Source organism: Aotus nancymaae, unplaced genomic scaffold (genome assembly GCF_030222135.1).
Source record: "Aotus nancymaae isolate 86718 unplaced genomic scaffold, 86718_ANA_hifiasm-v0.15.2.pri h1tg000049l, whole genome shotgun sequence".
Taxonomy (NCBI): domain Eukaryota; kingdom Metazoa; phylum Chordata; class Mammalia; order Primates; family Aotidae; genus Aotus; species Aotus nancymaae.
This window is the reverse complement of record NW_026988463.1, coordinates 728,415-756,408: the sequence shown is the minus strand read 5'-3', so window position 1 is coordinate 756,408 and position 27,994 is coordinate 728,415. Positions and strand designations below refer to the sequence as shown.

The window sequence follows — 27,994 nt, the reverse complement described above, 5'->3', positions numbered from 1 at the left end:
AGGGAGAGGAGTGAACCTGATGGGGGCCACGCTGATGATGGGGGCCATGCTGATGGGGTCACACAAAGTCCTCAGAGGCCACAGGGTATGTCTGCAGGGGGCATATCCCCATTTACTGAGGCCAAGTTCTCCTGGTGTAGAACAGGGACCAGCCAGGCGGGGATCCCCAGTGGCGCTGGGGCCGGGAACGGAGTGGAGGTCTCAGGCCAGGGTGGAGGCCAGGAACAGAGCCAAGAGGGTGAGCACAGGCCCAGGTCCTAGCAGGCAGGGCGTCCCCGAGAGAGCCTCTGCGGAGACAGGGGAGACTCAGAACGCCCCCCTCCACGCCCCCAGCCCTGCCCAGGCCACCCACCCACCCACCCACCTCACACACCTTGCACGCCACGGTCCAGGACGAGGTAGCCGTTGGGGATGCCGCCCTGCAGCCCCAGCCCCAGCGTGTCCAGGTCGTCCTGCCGCTGCCGCAGGATCCAGTCCCGTACTGGGCTGTGCCGCTCCTCAGCCTTCAGGCCCTCCACGTGGGGTCCCAGAAGTTTCTGCACCTCAGCCACGGTCAATGGCTGCCAGAGAGAGGGTATCCTTCCCACAGCGCCCCAAGGGCTGCCAGGGTCTCCTGTGTCCAAACCGCCCCACCCACAGATGCCCAATGCAGCCTCTCCGGACTCAAGGGCTGCCCTTCCTGTGGCCCCGCCCCTGTGGCCCCGCCCCCTGTAAACCCGCCCCACCTTGTGGACCCAACCCCTGCGGAGCCGCCCCCCCATGGACACGCCCCCTGCCGACCCGCCCTCTGTGGACCCGCCCCCTGTGGACCCGCCCCACTGTGGACCCACCTTACACTCCCTCCAGCCCCCCCTTGCCCCCTCCTCCATACGCCCCTTCCCCGGGGCTCCGCCGCACGCGCGCCCCTTGTCCCGCCCGCTGTACCAGCACCGCTTCCGTCCGCAGCTTCATGAACGTGGCCAAGTCCATGCTCACATTCCGCTGACTGAGCACCTTCAAGTCCTCTGTGGGGGCTCCACCTGCCCACGGGGGGAGAGGCCCCCAGCTGAGGCCTCACCTCACACCCGCAGCCCCTCCTGGGCCCCAGACTGCAGGAAACTAGCATTACAGGGGTTCCCTGTTTCCTTAGGGATTCCAAGGCCTGGGTTTTCCTGGCCACCTGACCCTCCGAGACGTGGGAGACGCTGGAGGTAGCTGGAGCCCTGAGCTGGGGTCAGAACCCCCAGTTTCTAAGGCCACCCATACCCTGAGGGCAGCAGGCGAGTGACCACCCAGTTACCCGGGCAGCAGGCGAGTGACCACCCAGTTACCCGGGCAGCAGGCGAGTGACCACCCAGTTACCCTGGCAGCCTGAGTGAGGCCTGTAGCCCCTCGCCGTGTTGTGTGGCCACCCTGGCCAGGGGCTCCCTGGCTTACCCAGGAAGGACCGGATCTTCAAGAAGTATTCGGACCCATTCACGTTCTGGAAAGCGAGCCGGGCCTTGGGATAGAGGACCTCTAGCTGCCTCGGGCCACACGTGTCCAGGTCCTGGGGCCTGATCGCCCTGGGGACAGGGTGCATGGACAGTGAGCGCCAGCACATGGGCCCGCCTAGCCATGCAGAGCTCAGGGGACTCACCAGATGAGGCTGGGGGGCACGGAGCCGAGCTGCTCAGGGCTGAGGGAGCACAGGTACCCGGGGTAGAAGGTAGTCAGGATGTCCAGGGTGTCTTTGTCTAGCTGGCTCCTTCCCATCATGAAGCGGTCAATCAGGGTGGCCACCTATGGGAGGAGGCCACTGAGGAGCCTTGTAGCAGGGAGAGATGGAACCCTCCACCACCAGCACAACCTCAGGCTGTGCCCCCTACCCCAAGCCTGCCCAACCTCAGGCTTCATCTCCCCCCTGCCCCTCAGGCCTGCACAACCTCAGACTGTGCCCCCACCAGGCCTGCACAACCTCAGACTGTACCCACTCCAGGCCTGCACACCTCAGGCTCTGCCCCCCCCAGGCCTGCACAACCTCAGACTGTGCCCCCCCAGGCCTGCACAACCTCAGGCTTTGCCCCCTGCAGGCCTGCACAACCTCAGGCTCTGCCCCCCCCAGGCCTGCACAGCCTCAGACTGTGCCCCCCCAGGCCTGCACAACCTCAGGCTCTGCCCCTCCAGGCCTGCACAGTCTCAGGCTCTGCCCCCGCCAGGCCTGCACAACCTCAGGCTCTGCCCCTCCAGGCCTGCACAACCTCAGACTGTGCCCCTCCAAGCCCTGCACAACTTCAGACTGTGCTCCCCCAGGCCTGCACAGTCTCAGGCTCTGCCCCCGCCAGGCCTGCACAGTCTCAGGCTCTGCCCCCGCCAGGCCTGCATAGCCTCAGGCTCTGCCCCCCCAGGCCTGCACAGCCTCAGGCGCTGCCCCCCCCAGGCCTGCCCCCCCAGGCACAACCTCAGGCTCTGCCCCCCCAAGGCCTGCACAGCCTCAGACTGTGCCCCCCAGGCCTGCACAACCTCAGGCTTTGCCCCCCGCAGGCCTGCACAACCTCAGACTGTGCCCCCTCCAGGCCTGCACAACCTCAGACTGTGCCCCCCCAGGCCGGCACAGCCTCAGGCTCTGCCCCCCCAGGCCGGCACAGCCTCAGGCGCTGCCCCCTCAGGCACAACCTCAGGCTCTGCACCCCCCAGGCCTGCACAACCTCAGGCTCTGCCCCCCAGGCCTGCACAGCCTCAGGTTCTGCCCTCCAGGCCTGCACAACCTCAGGCTCTGCCCTCGCAGACCTGCACAGCCTCAGACTGTGCCCCCCCAGGCCTGCACAACCTCAGGCTTCATCTCCCCGCCGCCCCTCAGGCCTGCACAACCTCAGGCTCTGCCCTCGCAGACCTGCACAGCCTCAGGCTTCATCTCCCCCTGCCCCTCAGGCCTGCACAGCCTCAGGCTCTGACCCCTCAGGCCTGCACAACCTCAGACTGTGCCCCCGCCCAGGCCTGCACAACCTCATCCCACGTGCCCCGAGGCGGGCGGTCACCTGAACACTCATTTCATGTCCCTTGCTGACTTCGAGCAGAGCCTTCAAGGTCTCCAGGGAGGTCACATTCCACTTTCGAATGTCCTCAGGGCTCATCTTGAGGAAGAACTGGCCCAGGTGCTGGGTCACAGGCTCGGGGTAGCCTTGTGGGTAGAGCTGCAGGCCACAAGACCAGGAGGGCCGCGTTACTCCCAGGGTGGCAGGTGTGGGAAGTGGAAAAGCTCCTTTCTACAGCTGCCTTTCTTGTTAAAGAGTAATTGCTAATAGCTTTGTGACGCCCTCTCCTTTGTAGCTGTTAGACACGCCACGCTTACAGGCACGTAGTACAATCTATGTCCTTGTATTTTTTTTTTTTTTTTTTTTTGAGACAGAGTTTTGCTCTTGTTACTCAGGCTGGAGTGCAATGGCGCGATCTCGGCTCACCGCAACCTCCGCCTCCTGGGTTCAGGCAATTCTCCTGCCTCATCCTCCTGAGTAGCTGGGACTACAGGCACGCGCCACCATGCCCAGCTAATTTTTGTATTTTTTTTAGTAGAGACGGGGTTTCACCATGTTGACCAGGATGGTCTCGATCTCTTGACCTCGTGATCCACCCGCCTCGGCCTCCCAAAGTGTTGGGATTACAGGCGTGAGCCACCGCGCCCGGCCCCCTATGTCCTTGTACTTTAACCAGGATATCTGTGCTGGACGTGCTCACAGGCCTGTCCCAGCTCTCCATTGCTTTTAACCGTTTAGAAAAGTTTTAAGTTGTTAGCCAATTTCGAGTTTTAGTTTAGATTGTGAGGTCTGACTCCAGCCAACGGAGATCAGACACAGCAGAAAGGACGACCCCAAATGCGTGAGGGATAAATGTGTGTGTTTTCTTTTGTTCGCTGTACTCTCGTGGCAAGATGGCTAGTGAGGGGACCTTTCCTGCAGTCCAGGAAGTAACAATTGCGTTGCTGAAAGATCGCATCTCAGTGCGGTTCTCCTGCGGCACCGAGCACCTGTTTCCAACACTGGAGATGGCCTGGAAGCCGCAGGCCGGCAGGAGCCCGAGTCGTGAGCTACCTCGTCCAGTTTGTGCTTCAGGATGCCCAGCTGCTCGTAGGTGAAGGGGATGGCGTCCACGCGGTCCACCTGGGTGGCCAGCAGGGACGCGTTCACACAAGCTTCCAGCTCCCAGTTCTTGTAGAAGATGAGGTTCTCGTCTATCTCGTGGGCCTCCTTGTCTCGGGGACAGGCCTTCTCTGGAGGGTACAGGGGTCAGGCGTCAGGGGCTGGACTTCGTTTGACCTTCTTCCTCCCACACCCGCAGTGAGATGAGATCTTAGGCAATTTGTGACCCTCTCTGTGCCTCAGTTTACCCACTGGCAAAACGGCGGGATTCTGTCCACTCTGTCGTTACAATGGGATGTGCTGTGGGGCCAGGGAGCGGGCAGGTGAGACCCTGAACTGCAGCTGCCCACCCCCTGGGGTGCTGCCCAGCCTGCTGCCGGACGGGACGGGGCCCGGCTCTCACTCTCCGTGTCCCGCCGGAGCCTCGGACGGAGGATGGTCTGTTCAGGCTGCCACCAGGATGGGTCTCGAGAGGTGCGTTTCCGCCACGCAGCCACGATGCCCTGAGGACGAGCAGGGCCCCGGCTGAGCCTCGGGTGGCCGGGTGTCCCCACGGGCTGGGGGTCAGGGTCTTACCTGCGGGATGCTGCGGACGATGGGCTGGCTCAGCACGGGTAGCAGGCCCTGCAGAGCGTCCAGGGTGGAGACTGACCATGTCGACGGGGGGCTGTACAGACACGGGGCACAGCTCAGGGACCCCCAGATGCAGCCCCGGACAGAGAGGGCGGAGACAGCCAGGCCGCGCTGTGCCCCTGGCTGTGGAGGGGACGCTGGAGGCATTGGCAGGGGTTGTGGCGGCGGTGGCTGACCCTGGGCCTCCAGGCGGGGCCGTGGCTGTCCGCGTTCAGGGCTGCTCACGCCACACCACCAGGCAAGCCTTTGAGGTTCCGGACACCTTCGCTTACCCGTAGGGGGGTCCACCGTCCTGCAGAGCTGCCCGGGCCGCCTCCTGCTGCTCCTGGTCCAGGGGTCCCAGGCAGTGCACCAGCCGGGGTAGCACCACCTCTGCCGACTCGGCCACAAAGCGCCCGGGCAGGTCGCAAGCCAGGCCCCCCAGAGCACGCACGTCAGCCTCGCTCACCAGAGACCCCCGCACGCCCTGCACAGAGGCCGGCCTCAGTGCCTTTGGAACCACAGAGGCCTCTCCCCACCACCCTGCACCCGCCGCGCTGGGCCCTACCCGGCAGGCCAGAGCCGCGGGCAGCAGCCGCTGTCGCTCAGGGGCCCCCCGAGGGAGCAGGTCCACATTGGCCTTCGAGACGCGGGAGAAGAAACGGGTGCAGGCCTGGGACCCTGAGAATGCGGCCGGGCTGTGGAGAGAGGGTGCTGGGGACAGGCTGCATTAACCACACCCGTCCCCACCTGAGAGGGGGTTAGGCTGGCCTCCACGTCTCTGCTGTGGCCTGGGGTGCGAGGCAGGGGGCAGGGGGCAGGGGGCAGAAGCTGGGGTGGGGAGGCAGGGGGCGGGGGGGGGGGGGGGCAGGGGGCAGGGGGCAGAAGCTGGGGTGGGGAGGCAGGGGGAGGGGGACAGGGGGGCAGAAGCTGGGGTGGGGAGGCAGGGGGAGGGGGACAGGGGGGCAGAAGCTGGGGTGGGGAGGCAGGGGGCAGGGGGCAGGGGGCAGGGGGCAGGGGGCAGGGGGCAGAAGCTGGGGTGGGGAGGCAGGGGGCGGGGGGCGGGGGGGGCGGAAGCTGGGGTGGGGGGTGGGGGGTGGGGGGTGGGGGGCAGGGCCTACTTGAGGAATAGCAGCAGGTCCAGCGGGAGGGCGTCCAGGTCCTCGGGGGGCTCAGAGAGCCCATGAGCCAGACAGCGCAGCTGCAGGGGCCAAGGCAGGCAGCACAGAGCATTCCAGGCCACCGTCCACGTGACGGGGCCAGGGTCGCCCAGCCGGTCCACCCACCACGACACACCCCAGCGCTGGTCACAGGAATCTGAGGGAATCCGTGGCAGCGGGTCTCTGGCTGCCTGTGACGCTACCCGGGGGATGAGGGCGACTGTGCCTGACCTGGGCCGCACAGGCTGGAGCTGGCTGCCGCTCCCCTCCCCTGGTCTTACCCACTCCCCCAAAAAGATTCACCCTTGGGCTGGCACGGGGCTCCACGAGGAGGCCCAGCACACAAGGTCGTCTCAGACTTGCTCCTGGGGAGCCAGCCCCTGATGCGGACAGGCAGCCCAGTGGTCAGCTTTGGTGGCCAGGGGAATTCTGGGAAGAACTGGCCAGGGAGAGATGGCAGTGGGGGCTGTGGGGGCATCAGGGACAGTGGGGACAGTGGGGACAGTGGGGGCAGCGGGGGCAGTGGGGACAGCAGGGACCATGGTGGCAAGGTGGGCACGGGAGAGCTGCCTGTGAATTCATTAGCCCCAGCTCTGCCCACCTGCTGCAGCCCAACGGAACTTACCTGCTCTGCTGACAGCGTGACATTCTCCTGTCCCAAGGACACAGCCAGCTCCCGGACACTCTCCGTGCTCAGGGCAGACACCTCCGCACACGTGAAGCCAAGGAGGCCGCGGGGGGAGAGGCTGCAGGAGGGGCCGGGCTGGGCACCCAGGATCCCTCTCCCACGCAGTGCCCACCTGGTGCTCCCCAAGCCCCGCAGCCCCACCACTCTCCGAAGGACCCTGGTGCTCTCTGCAGACCCCCCAAGGCCAGGACACCCTCAAGGGCTGGGAGTTGCCATCACCTAGGAGGTGTCAGTCCCTCCCACAGCCCTGAGCCCAGTCAGATCTTCAGTGGAGCAGAGGAGAAAGGGGGGGGATGGGGAGGGGGGAGGGGAGGGGAGGGGAGGGGGAGGGGAGAGGGAGGGGAGGAGACATGGGGGAGGGGATGGGGGAGGGGGAGAGGATGGGGGAGGGGACATGGGGGAGGGGAGAGGATGGGGGGAGGGGATGGGGAGGGGACACGGTGGGGGAGGGGGAAGGGGAGGGGATGGGGATGAGGAGGGGACGTGGGGGGGAGGGGACGCTGTGGGGGGAGGGGATGCTGGGAGGCAGGAGACTCGGGGTGGGGGCAGGGCACCCAGCCCACCGTCAGTCCCCAGGGCCCTTGAGCCCTGTCCTCCAGGGCTGTGAGGACCCCAGACCCACCTGGCAATGTTAGACGTGTTGGCCAGGACTCGGTCCGGGGGCGCAGCCTCCTGGGGGCACAGGGCCTGCTGACTGTGGCTCTGCCCAGCTCCCTGGAGCAGGCGTCCCAGGCTCGCCCACCCCTGGTCCCAGGTCCTCCCTGAATTTAGCTACTTTCCCAGGCCCAGCATGTCTCGGACCCATGGGCCTGGCTACCGGCTACTTCTGATCCAGCTACTTCCTCCGCCCAGCTGCAACGTGCACTCTGCTACTCCCCGGGCCGGGCTGCTCCCAGGCCAGTCATGTGCAGGTCCAGGCACCCCTTTGCAAGTGGGGACCTCTGAGATGGGCAGGCACCGTGGATACGTGTTCCCATGTGCATGACAGACAGAACACAGCAAGGCACCGCCCCGGGACCTGAAGAGCCTCCCCTGTGTCCCCAGAGGTGATCTTACCTGCCCTGTCTCTCCGGCCCAAGACTTGGAGAGCTGCACCCATCCTGAAGGAGCAGAGGGGACAGTTTGGAGGGGGGCCTGGGCCTCTGGGGTGTGCCCCGACCCGGGGGAGGAAGGAGACAGAGCCTGGCCACTCCCAGAGCCAGCCCTGTGCATGCCCCAAAGCGGTAGAGGCCAGTTACTCAGGCCCCTGGACACCACAGTCCCCCAGGCAAAGGAGCCTGGCCTTCCACATCTCCCCTGGAACCCAGCTGCTTGGCCGGTCAGACGCCCATTCCGACATCCCCACTGCGGCCTGAGCCCCACCGGGGGAGAGACAGCTGCTGGGACTCGGGACACCTGCCCACCTCGGGGAGAAGGCAGGGGCAGGCCAGCCTTGCCGAGGGCCCCCGGTTCACCAGCAGCACCACGGAATACCCACCGAGGCTGAGGAGCAGGAACAGCAGGCTTCCAAGGGCGGGGCTCCCACAGGACCCCAACGGGGGTCCAGCCGTTGGCAAGGCCATGGTCTGTGTCTGTGGAGGGCAGTGGCTCAGGACGGGACCCCCCTAGGCTGTCCCCACCCCATGCCTCTGTCCCAGGCCAGCCTCGGGCCATATGGGCCCAGAGACTCCCAGGGCAAGCCTCCATGGCACCCGCAGATTGTGTCCAAGCCCTGGCCCTGCCCTCCAGCCGCAGAGCCCTCTGCCCCCACCCTGACTGGCTCCTCCTGCTTGGTGGAGGGGCTGAGTGTAAGAGCCTGGTCCCCAGCCCAGACAGCCCAGGCCTCAGCTGACACCCACCCCCTCTCCCAGAAGGGCAGGGCAGGGTGAGGAGTTTAGAGCAAGCAGCCAGCCCGCTCAGGCTGGCGTCAGTCTCCCCACTCGCGAAGAGGAAATCGCAGGTGTGGGTTGTACTCAGCAGCGCCCTCGCCTGGACGAGCTCCCCTCCCTCCCCCCTCCCCTGCCCTCGGCTGCAGGTGCCTGGGCTTTGTGAATGCCCAGAGGGCGCCACCCCTTCCCACCTGCCAGCGGCGGGGGGCCACTCGCCTCTGTGAAGTGCAGCCCGGGTGAGGGGGGCTGGGCGTGTGATCAGCCGGGGGATCGCTTGTCCTCTCTAGGGTGGGGTCTGTGGGCCAGTGTGGGGCAGGGAAAGGGCTGGGGAGACCCTCCCTGGACAAGAACTGTCCTCCTGGGGTACGGGTGGGGCCCACAGGAGAGGGAGCCAGCTCCAACACTCACCCCTTTCAGGGAGGCCAGCGTGGCTGGGGAGAATTAGAGCTGCCTCCCAAAAACCCTGGCCCGGGCCTGTGGGTCCACCCACAGCTCAGAAACGGGGTAACACGCTCACGCTCAGCTGCTCTGTCCACGGGCAGAGCGCACCTGGTCAGCCCGGCCACTGGGGAATGTCACGGGGAGCCACAGGACCTCCAGGCCTCTATTCCCCACAGGCCCCAGAGGAAGCGGGAAGCCCCTGAGGATGAACACCTTCACAAGGTGCAAGAAAACTAGACTCCCCCAGCCAGAAAATGAGCGGTGGGGTGGGACCCTCAGCCCTTGGGGTGCATGAAGCCAGGCAGGAAATGTGCCCACCAGATCACAAGAGACCTAGGCACACCTTAGCCCAGCCCCAGGTGACCCAAGGACCTCAGCACCTGGGGTGGGGGCTCCCCTGGAGCCTGGCCCTTCCTGCTCTGTGGGGCTCTGCAGGCCACCGTGAGCCCTGGAATCCGCATCCTTCACACCTGCAGGGGGGCTGGGGCCTTGGGGGAGCCGCTCCCAAGCAAACCAGTGTGAGAGCGCCCTGCAGGGTGAAATCGGGTCCAGCTGAAGCCCGACCGTCGCTCCATGCTGACAGCCCGGCCTGGGGCAGCCCCGGTTCTCCAGATGGAAGGCGAGGATTCCACCCACACCACAGCAGGAAAAGCTCCATGGTTGGTACTTACAGATCCCAGGGCAGGAGGCACAGTGGGTCCGTGCGCAGCTGTCTGTCCTCGAGTCACAGCAGGTGGGAGTGGCCGGCCAGGCAGAGACAGGAGAGCGTGGCACTGGCGGCACCCACGGCGAACAGGACGGCCCCTTCAGGTCTCCGGCCAGTGCCCACGTGGTTCTCCAAAGGGCAGTGGGAAAGGGGGAGCCCAGCCCCCCAGGGCTTCTGCGCAGTAGAGTAGGGAGGGAATCCCCTCACGCCCAAGCAGCCCCCAGCACCCCAGATCCAAAGTGGCCCCTCCCAGAGTCTCCGTGGGCCCTGCCCGGGGCAACTCTGACCGGCACGGTGATTGGCCACACCTGAGCCTCCTCTGCCTCGGTTTCCTCAACTGGGAAGTGGGTGTGGGGAGCCCGGCAGCCTCCCAGGCCATCAAGGGGAACAAATGACGGCTTTGCCCGGGGCAGCTGGGAGCGGCGGCTGCACCTCATGCCGCAGGAATGTGTGGGTGGAGACCCCGAGCAGGAGCCGCAGACGGGCGTGGGCCAGGCCTCCCACCTGGGGGAGAAGGGGTGCCGGGAAGGCAAAGCTGCCCTCCGCCTGCCCTCGGTGGGCGTGGGTGGGAGCCCCGGGCCCAGGTTTCACGCCTCTCTGGATTTTTGGGTGGTGAAACCGGGGGCAGAAGGGGGAGGGGTGGCAGTGTGGCCGCCCACCAGTCCCAGGTCAGCATGCTCAGGACAGCGGCCACACAGTCCAGACAGGACTCCTGGGAGCGCGTTCCTGACCCAGGGCAGTGCAGTTTGGACCTCGCAAGGCTGTGAGCAGTCCCTCTCGGGGCTGAGAGGACACAGGTCAGGGAGGCAGCTCCCACCCAGGGCCAGGCCAGCTCCAGGCACACGCCTACCCCTTCCCTTGGGGGCAACTGGAACGGGCCTGCCCCCGGGCACTCGCTGGCCTGGTGAAGTGGGGCCGTTTTCCCCTCCAGTCCAGGCTGGCTGCAGGCTGCAGGGGAAGAGCCGCTCCCCCTGACCTGGGACCACAGCTTGGGTGGGTGGCCTTGAAGCCAGAAGCCCCTCCCAGGATGCCTGAGCTCCCGTTCCCGTGCGGAATGAGCCTCGGCTATTAACACCTGGGAAGGCTTCTGTTTGCCGAAGGGAGGTGTGCGCAAGGGTCGCCTCTCATCCTTTTCCGTGGAGTGAGTTTTCTACGATGATTCTCAGTGGAACCCAACCCTCAGGCACACAGAATTCAGCAAGGCTGCCAGGTGTAAGCGTCAACTTACAAATGTCAAGACGGGGTGAAGGGCCTTTTAAAAAATCCCTTCTATAGAAAACAGCTGAAAACTTCCGGAACAAACTGTAGAAAACCAGCTACCCAAGGGTTCTGGGGAGGGGACTGACAGGTAAAGGGGGGACCAGCTGGGAGTGCGTCCCCCAGGTCTGCCGCGGTGCTGCGAAGTGGCCCAGACTCCCACGAAACCCACCACTTTCCCGGCCAAAGGAAACCAAGGAAGGAGCCCAGAATACCCAGGGCCCAGAGCTCAAGGAGGGGCCACAGACCCAGCTGGGCTCCGAACAGGAGCCGTGGAGGAGCCCACGTGCCTAGCTGAGCCCTGAACCAGCAGACTGCAAGCTGCCGACAATGAAGAAAACACGCTGTGGCCAGCCCGGACTCAGCCTTCAACTAGCACCATGGGAGGCCAAGGTGGGAGGATCAGTTGAGGCCACAAGTTCAAGACCAGCACGGGCAACATAGTGAAACTATCTCTATCAAGAACTTAAAAATGAGGCCATATGCGGTGGCTCACACCTGTAATCCCAGCACGTTGGGAGGCTGAGGCAGACAGATCATGAGGTCAGAAGATCGAGACCATCGTAGCCAACAAGGTGAAACCTGTGTCTACTAAAAATACAAAAAATTAGCAGGTGTGCCGGGCGCGGTGGCTCACGCCTGTAATCCTAGCACTTTGGGAGGCCGAGGTGAGTGGATCACCTGAGGTCAGGAGTTCAAGACCAGCCTGGCCATCACGGTGAAACCCCATCTTAAAAAAAAAAAAATTAGCAGGTGTGGTGGCACATGCCTGTAGTCCCAGCTACGCAGGAGGCTGAGGCAGGAGAATCACTTGGACCCGGGAGGCACAGTTTCCAGTGAGCTGAGATGGCACCACTGCACTCCAGCCTAGGTGACAGAGCGAGACTCCAGCTCAAAAAAAAAAAAAAAAAATTGTACTGATGGTCACTGGCATTCATTCCAACAAGACAATAAAAATATAAGAAACAAGCACCATCAGAAAGGAAGATGCCAAACTCTCTTTATTTGCAGATGGCATGATTATTCACACATAAAATTCGTAAGTATTAGAACTGCTGGCGAGTTTGGCAAGGTCACCAACTATAAGGTTAACATCTGAAAAATAAATGTCTTTTATATACTAGCAGCAAACACTGGAAAGTAACATTTTTAATTAATTAATTTATTTATTTATTTTAAAAGACAGGGTTTCACCATGTTGGTCAGGCTGGTCTTGAACTCCCGACCTCAGGTGATCCGCCCGCCTTGGCCTCCAAGGTGCTTGGATTACAGGCATGAGCCACCACGCCCGGCCTGGAAAGTAAAATTTTAAAATCCAGTTGCAATCGCTCAAAAAATAAAATACTTAGAAATAAAATATGTTCGAGACTTCCTCAGTGAAAATACAAACAGCTGCTGAGAGAAAACAGGGCAGACGTGAGTCAGCGGAGAACCATGCCCCACCCAGGAACCAGAAGGCAAATGTGAAGGCCCCAGTTCTCCCCACACTGACCCAGGGATGGAGTCAAAATCCCAGCAGCCTCTTTTTGAAGAAGTTGATGAGATGATTTAAAAATGTACACAGGGGCTGGGCGTAATCCCAGCACTCTGGGAAGCCGAGGCGGGCGGATGGTCTGAGGTCAGGAGTTTGAGACCAGTCTGGCCAACATGGTGAAACCTGTCTATACTAAAAATACAAAAAAATTAGCTGGGCGTGGTGGCGGGCACCTGTAGTCCCAGCTATTTGGAAGGCTGAGGCGGCAGAATCGCTTGACCCTGGGAAGCGAAGGTTGCAGTGAACCAAGATTATGCCATTGCACTCCACCAACAAAAGAAAGGAATGTAGATTGATGAAACAGAGTAGATAATCCAGAAACAGACCCACGGTTAGATGGCAAATTGACAGTTCAATAATAAGGGAGATGGATTTATGAAAAATGATGCTAGAAAAAAATGGATGCCTGGCCGGGTGCAGTAGCTTACGTCGCTAATCCCAGCACTTTGGGAGGCTGAAGACGGGGCATCACTTGAGCCCAGGAGTTCGACCCAGCCTGGGCAACATGGCACGACCCTGAATCTACGAAACATACAAAAATTAGCTGGGTGTGTCACAGTGCACACCTGTAGCCCCAGCTACTTAGGCTGAGGTGGGAGGATTGCTTGAGCCCAGGAGGTTGAGGTTGCAATGAGCCAAGATCATGCCCCCATACTCCAGCCTGGGCAACAGATCGAGACCCTGTCTCAAAAAGAAGGAAAGAAAGAGAGAGGAAGATGGCTGGGCACATTGGCTTATGCCAGTAATCCAAGCACTTTGGGAGGCCAAGGCGGGCAGATCACAAGGTCAGAAGTTTGAGCCAGCCTGACCAACATGGTGAAAACCCATCTCTACTAAAAATACAAAAATTAGCCAGGCATGGTGGTGGGTGCCTGTAATCCCAGCAACTCGGGAGGCTGAGGCAGGAGAATCGCTTGAGTCTGGGAGGCGGAGTTTGCAGTGAGCCGTGATCGAGCCACTGCACTCTAACTGGGCAACAGAACGAGACTCCATCAGAAAAAGAAGAAAGAAGAAAAGAGAGAGAGAGAGAGATCGGAAGCAAAATTTACTGAAAGCAAATCATAGACCTGAGTATAAAAGCTTTAACTGTGAAACGTTTAGAAGAAAATTCAGGAGACAGTGTTTGTGGACTTGGAGTAGGCAGAGACCTGTCAGACGGAAGAGAGAAAGCAGAAACCATGACCAACGCTTTTGCTCTTTGCAGGACGCCATTAAGAAACTAAACAGCCACGCCGCAGAACAAGGGAACTATGTGCAGTACACCTGCCCAGAATTTACAGGGAACATCTGCGGTGCAGTGATAAGACAGACAGTCCAGCAAAGCACAGGGCACACGGGCTGCCCCGAGGCCGAGCCTGGAAAACACCACTCGAAGTGAAACGGCCAGGCACGAAGGCAGCATGTTGTGTGAGTCCTTTCCGAAGAAACGTCCAGAACAGGTGAACTGAGAGACACAGAAAGTGGACGAGTGGTTTCATAGGACACGGGAGAGGGAGACCAGGAAGGGGGCTGACTGCTAAGGGGTATGGAGTTTCTTTGCTTTTTGGAGATGAGTCTGGCTCTGTCACCCAGGCTGGACTGCAGTGGCATGATTTCCGCTCACTGCAACCTCCACCTTCAGGGTTCAAGTGATCCTCCCACCTCAGCCTCCTAGGTAGCTGGGATTACAGGCACACACCACCATGCCCGGCTAATTTTTGTATTTTTAGTAGAGACAGGGTTTCACCATGTTGGCCAGGCTGGTCTCAAACTCCTGACCTTGTGATCCACCCGCCTCAGCCTCCCAAAGTGTTACGGTTACAGGTGTGAGCCACCACGCTGGGCCTGAAGGGTACTTTACATGGGTGGGCTGTATGGCATGTGGATTATATCTCAGTAAAGCTGTTATTTAAAAATGGGCGAAAGATTTAAACAGATACACCACACACAAAAAAGATACAAAAGCCAGGTGTGGTGTTGCATGCCTGTTATCCCAGCACTTTAGGAGGCTGAGGTGGGAGGATCACTTGAGCCCAGGAGTTTGAGGCTGCAGTAAGCTATGACCACACCACTGCACTCCAACCTGGGTGGCACGGTGGGACCCCATCTCTGCAAAAAAATTTAAAACTAACCAGGCGTGGTGGTGCAGGCCTGTAGTCCCAGCTACTTGGGAGGCTGCTGTGGGAAAAGAGCTTGCGGCCAGTTTGAGGCCGCAGCGAGCTGTGACCACGCCCTGGGTGAAAACCCCGTCTCAAAAAACACACACCACACCATCACCCCGAATGTGAAAAGATGCTCATCATCATGACTCATCAAATGCAAATGAGATCCAAAATGAGACGCTGCCCATCGCACACGCACTCGACATGACTCATTAAGGAAATGCAGATTCAACCCGGTGAGAAATCCACAGTGAGACACGGCTCATCACACACCCACTACAGTGCCTAAATTTGAGGACTGACACTGACAAGTGTTGGCAAGGACGTGGAGCCACCGGAACTCTCGCAAGCTGCCGCTGGGAGTGAGAATCGATACAGGCACTTGCATTTAGCACTTTCTTAAGAAGTTAAACTTGGCCAGGCGCGGTGGCTCACGCCTGTAGTCCTAACAATTTGGGAGGCTGAGGTGGGTGAATCACCTGACGTCAGGAGTTCCAGACCAGCTTTGCCAACGTGGTGAAACCCCATCTACTAAATATAAGAAAATTAGCCGGGCGTGGTGGCACACGCCTGTAGTCCCAGCTACTCGAGAAGCTGAGGCGGGAGAATTCCTTGAACCCGGGAGGCAGAGGTTGCAGTGAGCCGAGATCCCGCCACTGCACTCCAGCCTGGGCAACAGAGCGAGACTCTGTCTCAAAAATAAATAAATTTAAAAATAATAAATAAATAAATAAAAATTTAGGCCAGGCTCGGTGGCTCACGCCTGTGATCCCAGCACTTTGGGAAGCCAAGGCAGGTGGATCACCTGAGGTCGGGGTTTTCAGACCAGCTGGTTCAACATGGAGAAACCCCATCTCTATTAAAAATACAAAAAGTAGCCAGGCGTGGTGGCGTGCACCTGTAGTCCCAGCTACTCGGGAGGCTGAGGCAGGAGAATCGCTTGAACCTGGGAGGCGGAGGTTGCAGTGAGCCGAGATCAGACCACTGCACTCCAGCCTGGGGGACAGAGAGAGACTCCATCTCAAAAAATAAAAATAAACAATAATAGTATAACAAGCCCTGATGGGGACGTGCAGGGCGGGAACCCCCGTGTCTGCCGGTGGGAAGGTACAAGGGTGCGGCCTCTGTGGAGAACCGCTTGGGGATTCACAAAAAGTTAAACAGAGAATGACCACGTGACCCAGCAATTCCAGCAAAACACACTCAAAAGAATGAAGAACCGGAAGCTGAACAGATCCTCGCAAACCCACATTCCCAGCAGCATTCTTCACGACGGCCAAGGCAGAGACGACCCGTGTCCATAACCGACGAATGGGCAAACACAAACGCTCCATCCACACGGTTGTTCATGAAAAATCAGAGACTATGGGAAAATAATTTTTTTTGAGACAGAGTCTCACTCTGTCCCCAGGCTGGAGTGCACTGGTGCAATCTCGGCTCACTGCAGCCTCCGCCTCCTGGGTTCAAACAATTCTCCTGCCTCAGCCTCCCAAGTAGCTGGGATTATAGGTGCCCACCACCACACCCGGCTAATTTTTGTATTTTTAGTAGAGACGGAGTTTCACCATGTTGGCCAAGCTGGTCTCAAACTCCTGACCTCAGCTGATCCGCCCACCTCACCCTCCCAAAGTGCTGGGATTATAGGTGTGAGCCACCGTGCCGGCCTCTGTGAAATATTTTAAAGAGGTTTCTTCTGAGCCAATATAAGTGACTTCAGCCCAGCAAAAACAAACCCAGGCATCTTCAAGCACAATCCTGAAGCAGTCAGGTTGTAAATTTGGTTTTGTACATGCCAGGGAGGCAGGAGTTACATGCAAAGACAGAAAACACCTAACTCAGTATACATCGGTTCAGCCCTAAAAGGTGGGATATCTTTCTTTTCTTCAAAGACAGAGTCTCGCTCTGTTGCCCAGGCTGGAGTGCAGTGGCGTGATCTCGGCTCACTGCAACCTCTGCCTCCCGGGTTCAAGCGATTCTCCTGCCTCAGCCTCCCGAGTAGCTGGGGTTACAGGCGTGTGCCACCACGCCTGGCTAATTTTTTGTATTTTTTGTCAGAGACAGGGTTTTACCATGTTGGCCAGGATGATCTCGATCTCCTGACCTTGTGATCAGCCCGTCTCAGCCTCCCAAAGTGCTGAGATTATAGGCGTGAGCCACCACCATGCCCAGTTTTTGGTTTTTTTTTTTGAGAAGGAGTCTTGCTTCATTACCCAGGCTGGAGTGCAGGTGCGATCTCGGCTCATTGCAACCTCCACCTCCTGGGTTCAAGTGATTCTCCTGCCTCAGCCTCTGAAGTAGCTGGGATTACAGGCGCGCACCACCATGCATGCCTAATTTTTGTGTTTTTAGTAGAGATGGGGTTTCACCATGTTAGCCAGGCTGGTTTAGAACTTCTGACCTCAAGTGATCTGCCCGCCTCAGCCTCCCGAAGTCCTGGGAGGACAAGTGTGAGCCACCGCGCCTGCCTAAAGGTGGGATATGCTGAAGTGGGGCTGGGTGGGTGTTACAGGTGGATTCAGAGAGTCTTTAACTTGTAATTGGTCAGAAGAGTCAGGCTCTGTCTAAGTCTCGGAGTCTGCAGAAACGAATGTTTAAGGTACTGTAAGGACGCTGGCAGAGCCCGCCCTCTCCAAGGGGTCACAGTGACCCGTGTAACAGGAGGGCCGGCAGCAGGTGTGACCCAACCTCTGCCCCGCAGGTCGGTAGGTCTCCTTTATAATTTAGTATCTTGTTGCCACAGTCTCTTTGTCAGTCTTGCGATTTGTACTTTTTTTATTTTTATTTTTTGATGGAGTCCCGCTCTGTCACCGAGGCTGGAGTGCAGTGGCGCTATCTCTGCTCACTGCAACCTCCACCTCCCAGGTTCAAGTGATTCTCCTGCTTCAGCCTCCGGAGTAGCTGGGATTACAGCGCCACCACACCCTGCTAATTTTTTGTATTTTTAGTAGAGATGCGGTTTCACCATGTTAGCCAGGATGGTTTTTTTTTTTTTTTTTTTACAAGATGGGGTTTCACCATGATGGCCAGGCTTGTCTTGAACTCCTGACCTCAGGTGATCCACCCACCTCGGCCTCTCAAAGTTCTAGGATTACAGGGCAGGGCAGTGCAGAATTAGTGTTTAATGGGGACAGAGTGTCTGTGTGAGGTGAGAAAATTCTAGAAATGGATAGTGGTGATGGTCATAGAGCACTGTGAATGTACATAACGCCCCTGAATTGTGCACTTAAAACTAAGGCTGAGAGCGGTGGCTCAGCCTGGAATCCCAGCACTTTGGGAGGCCGAGGCAGTGGACCACAAGGTCAGGAGTTCAAGACCAGCCTGCCAAGATGGTGAAACCTAATCTCTACTAAAAATACAATAAAAAATAAAAAATTGGCCAGGCAAGGTGGCGGATGCCTGTAATCCCAGCTACTCAGGAGGCAGAGAATTCCTTGAACCCAGGAGGAGGAGGCTGCAGTGAGCCGAGACTGTGCCACTGCACTTCAGCCTGGGTGATGCAGTGAGATTCTGTCTCAAAAAAAAAAAAATGACTAAAGTGGGGCGCAGTGGCTCACACCTGTAATCCCAGCACTTTGGGAGGCCGAGTCAGGCAGCTCACTTGAGGTCAGGAGTTTGAGACCAGCCTGGCCATCGTGGTGAAAACTGTCTCTACTAAAAATACAAAAATCAGCCAGAAACTGCTTGAACACAGGAGGCGGAGGTTGCAATAAGCTGAGATCACGCCACTGTACTCCAGCCTGGGTGACAGAGGGAGACTCCATTTTTAAAAAAAAAAAAAAAAGGGCTGGGCTCCGTGGCTCACACCTGTAATCCCAGCACTTTAGGAGTCCGAGGCGGGTGGATTAGGAGGTCAGGAGATCAAGACCATCCTGGCTAACATGGTAAAACTGCATCTCTACTAAAAATACAAAAAAATTAGCAGGACGTGGAGGTGCACCTATCACCTGATGTAAGGAGTTCAAAACCAGCCTGACCAACATGGTGAAACCCCATCTCTAAAAAATAAGTAAAATAAAAAATAAGAAAGCCGGGTAGGAACCAAAGACCAAAGGGAGGCAGGCAGGACCCCCGAGGCCCCGGAACCGAGGTGTACCGCGAAGCGCTGGTAAATGTGACCTCTTCCGAAAGAAGGATTCCTAGTGAATGAAGGAATGGCAGTTACCAGGCAGATGTCAGAGAGACAGAAGACACTTCCCAAGAGTCAAGGGCACAGCGAGTCAACAGGGACGGCCAAAAACAGGAGACGCGGCCAGCGCAGTGGAAAAGCGAGTGGGGGCTGGTCTCGAGGAGGGGTTTCAGGTTTCACCTCTGCACATCCACTGAGATTCAGATCAGAACAAGGAGCTTTGCGTTAGCAGAGGGGAGTGCCACGCGGGGGGAGAGGAATGCCAGAGCCTGCAGGCCCGGAGAGCGCGGCTGCCCTGCTTCCCGCTGGCCCTGCGCTCACAGGCGCCTCGGTTTCCGTGCCAGGGACGCCAGGGACGATGGCAGCCGGGGCGCCCTCGCCCCCACCCACCCCAGGCTATTGTTGGCCTTTTCACGCTTCGAATGAATAAAATAACTTTGGTCTTGTTTGTTCTGCACATTAAAAAAAAAAAAATAGCACCTTGTCTCTGATTTTCACACGGCTGAGCCGTCAGAGTACCGGCAGTCGCGTTTAAGAAGCTGAGTAAATAGAGACTTCTGGCTTTGCTGGCTCGGCCTGTGGTGTAGCCTCATTCTCCGGCGCCAATCCGATAATCCCATGGGGGCTCCCACAGCAGTGCCCCTTCGCAGAGAGCAGGAGCTGTGCTCTGAGCTCAGAGACTGGCTTCTGCTCCGATCATTCTAAATTCCACCCCCCCACCTAATGTGGTCAGAACATAAAAGAAGAATGAGCCCCTGGCTTGGAGCAAATTCATCACTGCGTCTCCACCCCAGGTCACCTCTTCCAGGAAGCCTTCCCCTGGCTGGCCCAGTCTTCCCGACTCTGGGAGGTGAGCATCTCCCCTTCAGCTGCTGTTTCCTCCACCAGCCAGGCCAGAGCAGGACGTCCTGGGGAGTCAGAGCTGTGGAAGGTGGCCTTCTATCCCTGATTTACAGAGGAGAGAACTGAGGTCCCGAGGGTTCGAATGAGGGGCCACATCCCTCATGAGAACCAGGTCTCCTGGCTTCGGCAGAGGAGCACGGGCACAGCTCAGAGCCAGGCACTCCGGGGTGGTCCTGGCTCGGCTGAAGGCTGGGTGGGCAGTTCTGGAAGCGGAGACTTCAGTCCCGCAAAACAGCGTCAGTGCACAGAGCAGCACTTGGCTCTGGGGCTGAGACGCTGGCAACAGCTGGGCCAGAACAGGGGCACCAGGACGGTTATGATGGAGGAAGCCCGCCTTTCACCAGGTCTCTAGCTTCATAAAACACGACCAGAGTGACTCCATCTTGGAGTGCCCAGCGTGGCACTCACAGGGCATGTGCACGTATAAGGTTCATGCTTAGGCGCTGAAAACAGTTACTTCCCAAGCTGACCCCCAACTGTAATCGCAAAATAGTTCTGGCCACGTGGCACATTTCCCAGCGGGCCTCAGAGTGTCCAGACCTCCTGAGTGTGGCCGCTTCACTGAGCGCTTCAGTGAGCAGGCTGAGGGGTCACCGACGGCACCAACGCCTGCACACTCCAGCTCGACTCACAGCTCCCCGCAGCCTCTTACGAGCAGAGGCGCTAACAAGGGACAGTGAGTTCCTCCTGCTCTCTGAGCACGCCCACTCTGCAACAGTCATTCTTTTTTTTTTGACACGGAGTCTCACTCTATCACCCAGGCTGCAGTGCAGTGGTCCGATCTCGGCTCACTGCAACCTCCATCTCCCAGGTTCAAATGATTCTCCTGCCTCAGCCTCCCGAGTAGCTGGGATTACAGGCACGCACCACCACACCGGGATAATTTTTGTATTTTTAGTAGAGACGGGGTTTCACCGTGTTGGCCAGGCTGGTCTCGAACTCCTGACCTCATGATCCACCCGCCTCGGTAAAGTGCTGGGATTACAGCTGTGAGCCACCGCGCCCAGCCTTTCACTCTTGTCAGCCAGGCTGGAGTGCAGTGGCACAATCTCAGCTCACTGCAACCCCTGCCTGTTTCCAGCGATTCTCCTGCCTCAGTCTCCTGGGTAGCTGGGATTACAGCTGTGAGTCCTTTCTAACAAGCTCGTCTCTCACTGTACTCTGTGGCTCACCTCGAATTCCTTCCTGCACAAAATCCAAGGAACCCTCTTGGAGTCTGGATCAGGCCCTCTTTTTTCTGTCAACAGTCAGCGTGTGGCCCTTGGCTTGGGCAGAGACCTGGTTCTCCCCTAGACCTGTCTCCTCCAGGGAATGGTCCTGCCTGCACTTCCCCAAGGAAGAGGCCCAGAGTCGAAGGGACCCCTCAGCGTGCCAGACGTGCCCATGACCCACCCAGGCAAGGACAGGAAAGGTGCTGGGGGTCCAGCAGGTGGCCAGGTCGCCAGTGCACCCAGCAGTGGTACCTGGATCTCAGTCATGGGGGCCGGCACAGCCGAGTTCTGAGGAGGTCAGTCCCCTACTGCCCATCCCAGGGTCGAGGTGGGGCCAGGCGGATCTCCTGGTGGGCTGTGGTGCTGACCTGTGCCCAACCCTGGCCATCTCTGTCTGGTCCCCGAGAGGCAAGGTGGGAGGACTGCTTGAGCCCAGGAGGTTGAGGCTGCAGTGAGCTGAGATTGCACCACTGCACTCCAGCCTAGGTGACAGGGCAAGACCCTGTCTCAAAAAGAAAGTAAAAGAAGATGGGAAAACTTTATAATAGGCAGTGCTCACATCGGTGTACATCAAATCACAGAAACATTTCAACAATGCCGGGCGCGGTGGCTCACGCCTGTAATCCCAGCACTGTGGGAGGCCGAGGCGGGCGGATCACGAGGTCAGGAGATCGAGACCATCCCGGCTAACATGGTGAAAGCCTGTCTCTACTAAAAATACAAAAATTAGCCAGGCATGGCGGTGCACACCTGTAATTCCAGCTACTTGGGAGATGAGGCAGGAGAATCGCTTCAACCTGGGAGGCAGAGGTTGCAGTGAGCTGAGATCCCACCACTGCACTCCAGGCTGGCGAGAGAACAAGACTCTGTCGAAAGAAGAAAGAAAGAAGGAAAGAAGAAGGAAAGAAAGAGAAAGCAAGCAGCATTTCAGCAAAAGCAGTGCCACATGGAAAAGGAATGTGAACACATTATCTGGGGTAGCTATGTTCTTAATGAAAGAAAAGCAGTTATTCCTCTCAATGAAAGACCTCAAAATAAAGCTAAAGATTATGAAAGCTGGCCAGCTCTTAACGGGCATCTCCCTGCACCTGCCCATAAGCAATTCCTGTAATAAGCTTTTTCTTCCTCCCTCCCTCCCTCCTTCCTTCCTTTTTCTCTCTTTCTGTCTTCTCTCTTTCTTTTCTTTCTGAGATGGAATCTCACCATGCTGCCCAGGCTGGTCTCAAGCTCCTTGGCTCAAGAGATCCTTCCACCTAGGCCTCCCAGCGTGTTGGGATTACAGGCGTGAGCCACCATGCCTGGCCCTGTTCCACTATTTTAAATTGTCAGCATTATTTTTCACAACCCACTGTGCGCCTGTGGCTGGAGGCGAGGGTCACCACAGGCGTCCTCATTAGCGGCTAATTGCAGCCTGTCGGGGCCTCCGCCTGTTGACAAGGTGTGGAGGCCCCCAGGGAAGACGTGTGTGTTGATTATGCCGCTAATCATCCTACGCCCAATGAGACAGCAATTCCCTTCAACAAATAAAACATCCGCTTGGCCAACTGCCAAGGGAGAGCCAGCGTCCTGCTTCACAGAGGGCCGGGTGCACGTGGAGTGGGGGGCTGTCCAGACCTACTGCAGGTGGAAATGGCCACCACCACCCTATGTTTTCCTACAAAAAGCTGCTTTCTCTCCAAGTTTTATGAATAACAGGCTGCACGGGGCTACCCTGGAACCCAGGGCCCGCAGCCTTTCCCACATTCCCTCTGCCACCCAGGAGACGGGGCCTCGGGAGCGCCTCAGCCCCAGAGGGGTGGGAAGGTGCTGCAGAGTGGAGGGTGTGCCCCCCACGTCCACCCAGCTTCCCACAGGAGCCAGAATCTCCACACTTTTTTCCTGTTATTTGAAACCGGGTCTTGCTCCGTTGCCCAGGCTGGAGCGCAGTGGTGCGATCATAGCTCACTACAGCCTCGACCTCCCGAGGCCAAGCGGTCCTCCTATCTCAGCCTCCTCATCAGCTGGCACCACAGGCATGCCTCACCACTCCCGACTATTTTGTAGAGACGAGGTCTCAATATGTTGCTCAGGCTGGTCTCAGATTCCTGGCTCAAGCAATCCTCCCACCTTACCCTCCCAAAGTGTTGGCATTACAGGTGTGAGCCGCCACACCCAGCCTCATCCCCGAATTCCCGTTGGGTGCCAGGTCGCCCGAAGGCCACACTGGCCTACCCTGCACTCTGTTGCCCGGGCCTGGCCCTCTGGAAGCTGGTCCTGGTGTCCTCCCTGCTGGGGATCACGCGGTTAGGGGAACTGGAAGATTCACCTTCCCCACATGTATGAGTCCATTCCCACAGTGCTAGGAAGACACTGCCAGACAGTGGGTAATTTATAAACAAAAGAGGTTCGGCCGGGCACGGGGGCTCACACCTGTAATCCCAGCACTTTGGGAGGCTGAGGCGGGCAGATCACCTGAGGTCAGGAGTTCAAGACCAGCCTGGCCAACACAGTGAAACCGTGTCTCGAACAAACATACAAAAATTAGCCGGGTGTGGTGGCGCATGCCTGTAGTCCCAGCTCCTCGGGAGGCCGAGGCAGGAGAATCGCTTGACCCTGGGCGGCAGAGGTTGCAGTGAGCCGAGATCGCACCACTGCACTGCAGCCTGGGGGACTGAGCGAGGCTCTGTCTCAACAAATAGAAAATACAAAAATTAAAAGGTTGAATTTGCTCCCAGTGCTACAGGGCTGGGGAGGTCTCAGGAAACACGATCACGGCGGAAGGCGACACAGACCCGTCTCACGGGGCAGCAGGCGGGAGCGCAGAGGGGGAGCCGCCACCTAGAAACCTTCAGCCCTCGTGAGAACTCACTACCCCGCGAACAGCATGGGGGAGCCCCTCCCCCACGATCCAGTCACCTCCCAGTTGGAGGCGAGATTTGGGTGGGGACAGAGCCACGCCACATCACTCCCCCAGCCCACCCACCGGCAGCTCCGGGCCCCCAAACCTAAAGCCGGCTTCTAGGGCGAGGACCAAGGGAGGGTGGCCCTGAGGGGCGGGGGGGCGGGAGCCCTGTGCGCTGTGTGTGACGGGGGCACCTGGCCTGCTGTGTCCTTCGGGCCTTGGAGACCACGGCCACACGGACCAAGCCTGAATGCACATCCTCTCCTGCAGCCCAGGCAGGCAGACGCCACCTCTCCGCTCCTGAAGCCCCACCAGGCAGACCCACAGGCCAACCCACCTCGCCTTTCCCACTTCCTGGAGAGAGCTGAGTAAACGTTTTGAAATCAGACGTTCAGGAAAAATTAGTTAATTTAGGAAAACTCCGCTCCCCTCCCGTTCCCCCGTTTCTCCAGGAACCGCTGCCCTGGGCTCAGCGCCGGCCCACGTGGCTCAGAGGCCCCACCTCCATCCCGCCCACCCCGCACAGCCTCCCTGAGCCACAGACCTGGTTAGGGGGCGGAAAGCAACGCTTTGTCCTTTAACCTCTGAGGGTCCCATGAGAACCTGGAAATGAGGGCTGTGGGCGCTGAAGGGCAACCTCCCAAAACATACACCCCGGCCAGGCCCAGTGGCTCACGCTGTAATCTCAGCACTGGGGACCCAGGGGGAAGGATCACTTGAGCCCAGGAGTTTGAGACCAGCCTGGGCAACATGGAGAAACCCCGTCTCTAATAAAAGTAAAGACAAGACCGGGCATGGTGGCTCACGCCTGTAATCCCAGCACTTGGGAGGCCGAGGTGGGCAGATCATGAGGTCAGGAGTTTGAGACCAGCCTGGGCAACATGGTGAAACTCCTTCTCTGCTAAAAATACAAAAATTAGCTGGTCGTAGTGGTGTGCACCTGTAATCCCAGCTACTCAGGAGGCTGAGGCAGGAGAGTCTCTTGAACATGGGAAGCGGAGGTTGCAGTGAGCTGAGACTGCACCACTGCACTCCAGCCTGGGTGACAGGGTGAGACCTGGTCTCAAAAGTAAAGATAAGGCCAGGCGCACTGACTCATGCCTGTAATCCCAGGACTTTGGGAGGCTGAGGCCGGTGGATCACTTGAGGCCAGTGTAAGGGTTACTGCCGAGTTTAAGATGAGGAAACTGAGACCAGCACAAGAAGAGCCAAGACGAATTTATCCAGCTCCCGGGCGAGGTTCCGCGGTCCGACGGGAGGGGCCGGAGAAGTCGCACGGACTCCTCGCAGACGCGGGGTTTTATAGGGCATGGAAGCGTTCTGATTGGCTGTGGGGGAGCAGGACGTGGCTGGGGCAAGCTGCCACTGGCAGGTAAGCGGGATGCACAATGCCATTGGGCAGATTTACAAGGCTTCCTTTTGTATCTTGGCGGGGTTTTTCAACGGCTGCCTAGGTGCTGAGTGCAAAGCCTAGTGCCCAGTGCAGAAGTGGGTGTGGGGTGATGACGTAGTTTCTAGGCGCGGAGAGGGATGGGTGTGTCCGAGCTCCGGGCAAGGCGACCGGCCTTACAGCCAGGAGTTCAAGACCAGCCTGGCCCACATGGTGAAACCCCATCTCTACTAAAAATACAAAAAATTAGCTGGGCGTGGTGGGGGACTCCGGTACTCCCAACTACTCAGGAGGCTGAGGCCAGAGAGTCATTTGAACCTGGCAGGCAGAGGTCGCAGTGAGCTGAGATCCTGCCACTGCACTCCAGCCTAGGCTACAGGAGCAAAAATCCATCTCAAAAAAAAATAAAAAAATAAAGTAAGATAAAAATAACAGTAAAGATAACAGCCAGGCATGGTGGTACGCACCTACAGTTCCAGCTACTTTGGAGGCTGAGGCAGGAGGACCGCTTGAGCCCAGGAGGTTGAGGCTGCAGTGAGCTGTGAGCGCACCACTGCACTCCAGCCTGGGAAAAATAATCTAGAGCGGTACAGTCACAGGCCTCCAGAGGGAGCGTGGCGACCGACAGTGACCTCAGACGTGTGGCCTCCAGAGCTGGAAGGGGACGCAGCTCTGTCACTTTAGCCACTGGCGTGTGATCCCTTCTGAGGCTGAAACTCCGACACCAACCCAGGGGAGGGTACCGGGGGGCTCTACCAGTCTCATGACCCCGGACCTCCAATAGGATGCTGGCACGGACCTCCAACCCAACCACAGGGGGCGGCTGTAGGCAAAGGGGAGTCCTGTGGGTGCCCCAGAGCAGACGCCCCCACCAGGCACCCATCCCAGCCCAGGGAAAGGAGGTGCCACACACGGTCACGGGACGGCATCATGGCAACCTGGGCTCCAGCCGGCCTCCCGCTGTGTCCCCAGCCAGCCCTCGTGTCCTCCCATGCCCCCCCCCCCGCCCCCCACCGACCCATAGAAGCCCCGGGTTCCCAGGCGGTGGCTCAGGACTAGCATATGGGAAGTATGTGGTAAATACTCGCTAATGATGATGATGAAACAATTTGCAAAATAGAGAGCCGGGGCGCCAGAGGTGCAAGGTTGCCACTAGAGCCCAGGGGCTCTGGGGAAATGTCTTCGAGTTAATGAAGAACCCTCCAGGGGCTGAGCCCCCACCCAGCTCCACCCAGACCAGCGGAGGAAGCTCACCTCAAGACCCTTCCCGAAGCCCGACGGCACTCCTCCCTCTCATCTTTTGCAAACCCACTCCTTTTTGAAACGAAGTCTCGCTCTGTCACCCAGGCTGCAGTACAATGGTGTGATCTCAGCTCACCGCAACCTCCGCCTCCCGGGTTCAAGCAATTCTCCTGCCTCAGGCTCCCAAGTAGCTGGGATTACAGGCACGCGCCACCATGCCCAGCTAATTTTTGTATTTTTAGTAGAGCCAAGATGTGGTCTCAAACTCTCGATCCACCTGCCTTGGTTCCCCAAAGTGCTGGGATTACAGGCGTGAGCCACCGGTCCCGGTCCCCTGCTCTATTTTCAAAAGAACATATTTCAGGCGCCTCATCTCCAAGAGGCCAGGTATTGCCAGGTGGCGTGGTCTCTGGGGCCTGGGAGCCCACCTGGCCCAGGTGCTGTGGAAAGCTCCTCCCTGCAGCAGAGGAAGAAAGTCCTGTCTGACCCAGAGGAGCAGCTGCAGGTGATGGAGGAGGCCACACAGGCTGATGGCCCAGACCCCACGGGCAGGTGCGGGCAAGTGCAGGATGCCCAAGCCGTCTCTAGGTGGGGACACTCGGTCGGAATCGGGGCCTAGAAGCCCGGCGAGGGTGCGGCGCAGGCTGGGGCGTAGGATGTGGCCGCTGTGAGATCTCCACAGGCTGAGCCTGCCTGGGCCAGAAAGATGCCAGCCTCCATGCAGGAGTTTCCTGAAAAGTCCCCATAAAACCGGCCGTTAGACGTGTAACCGGACATATGATGAACATCAGCTTAAAAAGCGAGTCGGCCGGGAGTGGTGGTTTATGCTTGTAATCCCAGCACTTTGCGGGGGCCGAGGCAGGCGGATCACGACGTTAGGAGTTCAAGACCAACCTGGCCAACACGGTGAAACCCCGTGTCTACTAAGAATACAAAAAAATTAGCCAAGTGTGCGCCTATAGCCGCAGCTACTTGGGAGGCTGAGGCAGGAGAATCACTTGAACCCGGGAGGCGGAGGTTGCGGTGAGCTGAGATCGCGCCACTGCACTCCAGCCTGGGCGACAGAGCGAGACCCGGTCTCAAAAAAAAAAGAAAAAGAAAAAATAAAGAAAAGAAAGGAAGGAAGGAAGGAAAAGAAAGAAAGAAAGAGAAAGAAAGAAAAAAAAAAGAAAGAAAGAAATAGATCTCATTTCTAGGCTTCCTGGGGGAAAAAAGGTTTAAAAAAAAAAAAAAAAAACAGCAAGTAGGCCCGCAGAGTCCTGTTTCAGGGTCTCCCAGGAGCATGGACTTTTCCAGGCTGGTCTCTGAGAGAACGGAAAAAGGGGCTGGAGGCCCTGGGAGCGGCGCCCCAGGAAGGGGAGGCATCGCGCCCCACCCCTGCTTTCTTCCCTGCCTCAGTTCCCCAAACGAGCTGAGCGCCTACTGCGTGCTAGGCGCGCTCTGGGTTCTTGGGTTGCACCTGGGAGCACTTGGTCCGCAGGGACGCAGCGGATGACGAAGTGGACGAGCGAGGATCCCCTCCGCTTCCTTGTCAAGGCAGAGACACTCCGGGGCCGCAGCTGCGGCGCTGGCCCGACCGCCCCCTGTATCCCAGACCTGGGGCCTGGAACGCCCTGGAAGCGCAGGAAGGGGTCGGTCCCGGGTTCCCGCGGGCGGACCGGGAGCCGCAGTCTCCGGGCTCGTCAGCAGAGGGCGCCAGCAGCGGGGCAAGGTGCGCATGCGCTCTGGGGGCGCTTTCCG

General features: G+C 58.7%; 1 protein-coding gene across 1 annotated transcript; it reads right to left on the bottom strand.

The window, feature by feature from the left end:
- Positions 1–92: 92 nt before the first annotated feature.
- Positions 93–27,761, bottom strand: MSLN (mesothelin). The gene is made up of 18 exons (XM_064362281.1): positions 26,267–27,761; positions 9,535–9,636; positions 8,032–8,125; positions 7,611–7,654; positions 7,177–7,226; positions 6,492–6,612; positions 5,828–5,907; positions 5,275–5,404; positions 5,000–5,193; positions 4,671–4,761; positions 4,498–4,597; positions 4,047–4,225; positions 2,997–3,152; positions 1,619–1,761; positions 1,417–1,544; positions 925–1,019; positions 374–560; positions 93–287 (listed from the first exon to the last, which is right to left on the bottom strand). Exons 3-18 carry the CDS (start codon positions 8,114–8,116, stop codon positions 202–204), a joined length of 1,869 nt encoding a protein of 622 aa, XP_064218351.1. The 5' UTR covers positions 8,117–8,125; positions 9,535–9,636; positions 26,267–27,761; the 3' UTR covers positions 93–201.
- Between the last annotated feature and the right edge of the window lie 233 nt (positions 27,762–27,994).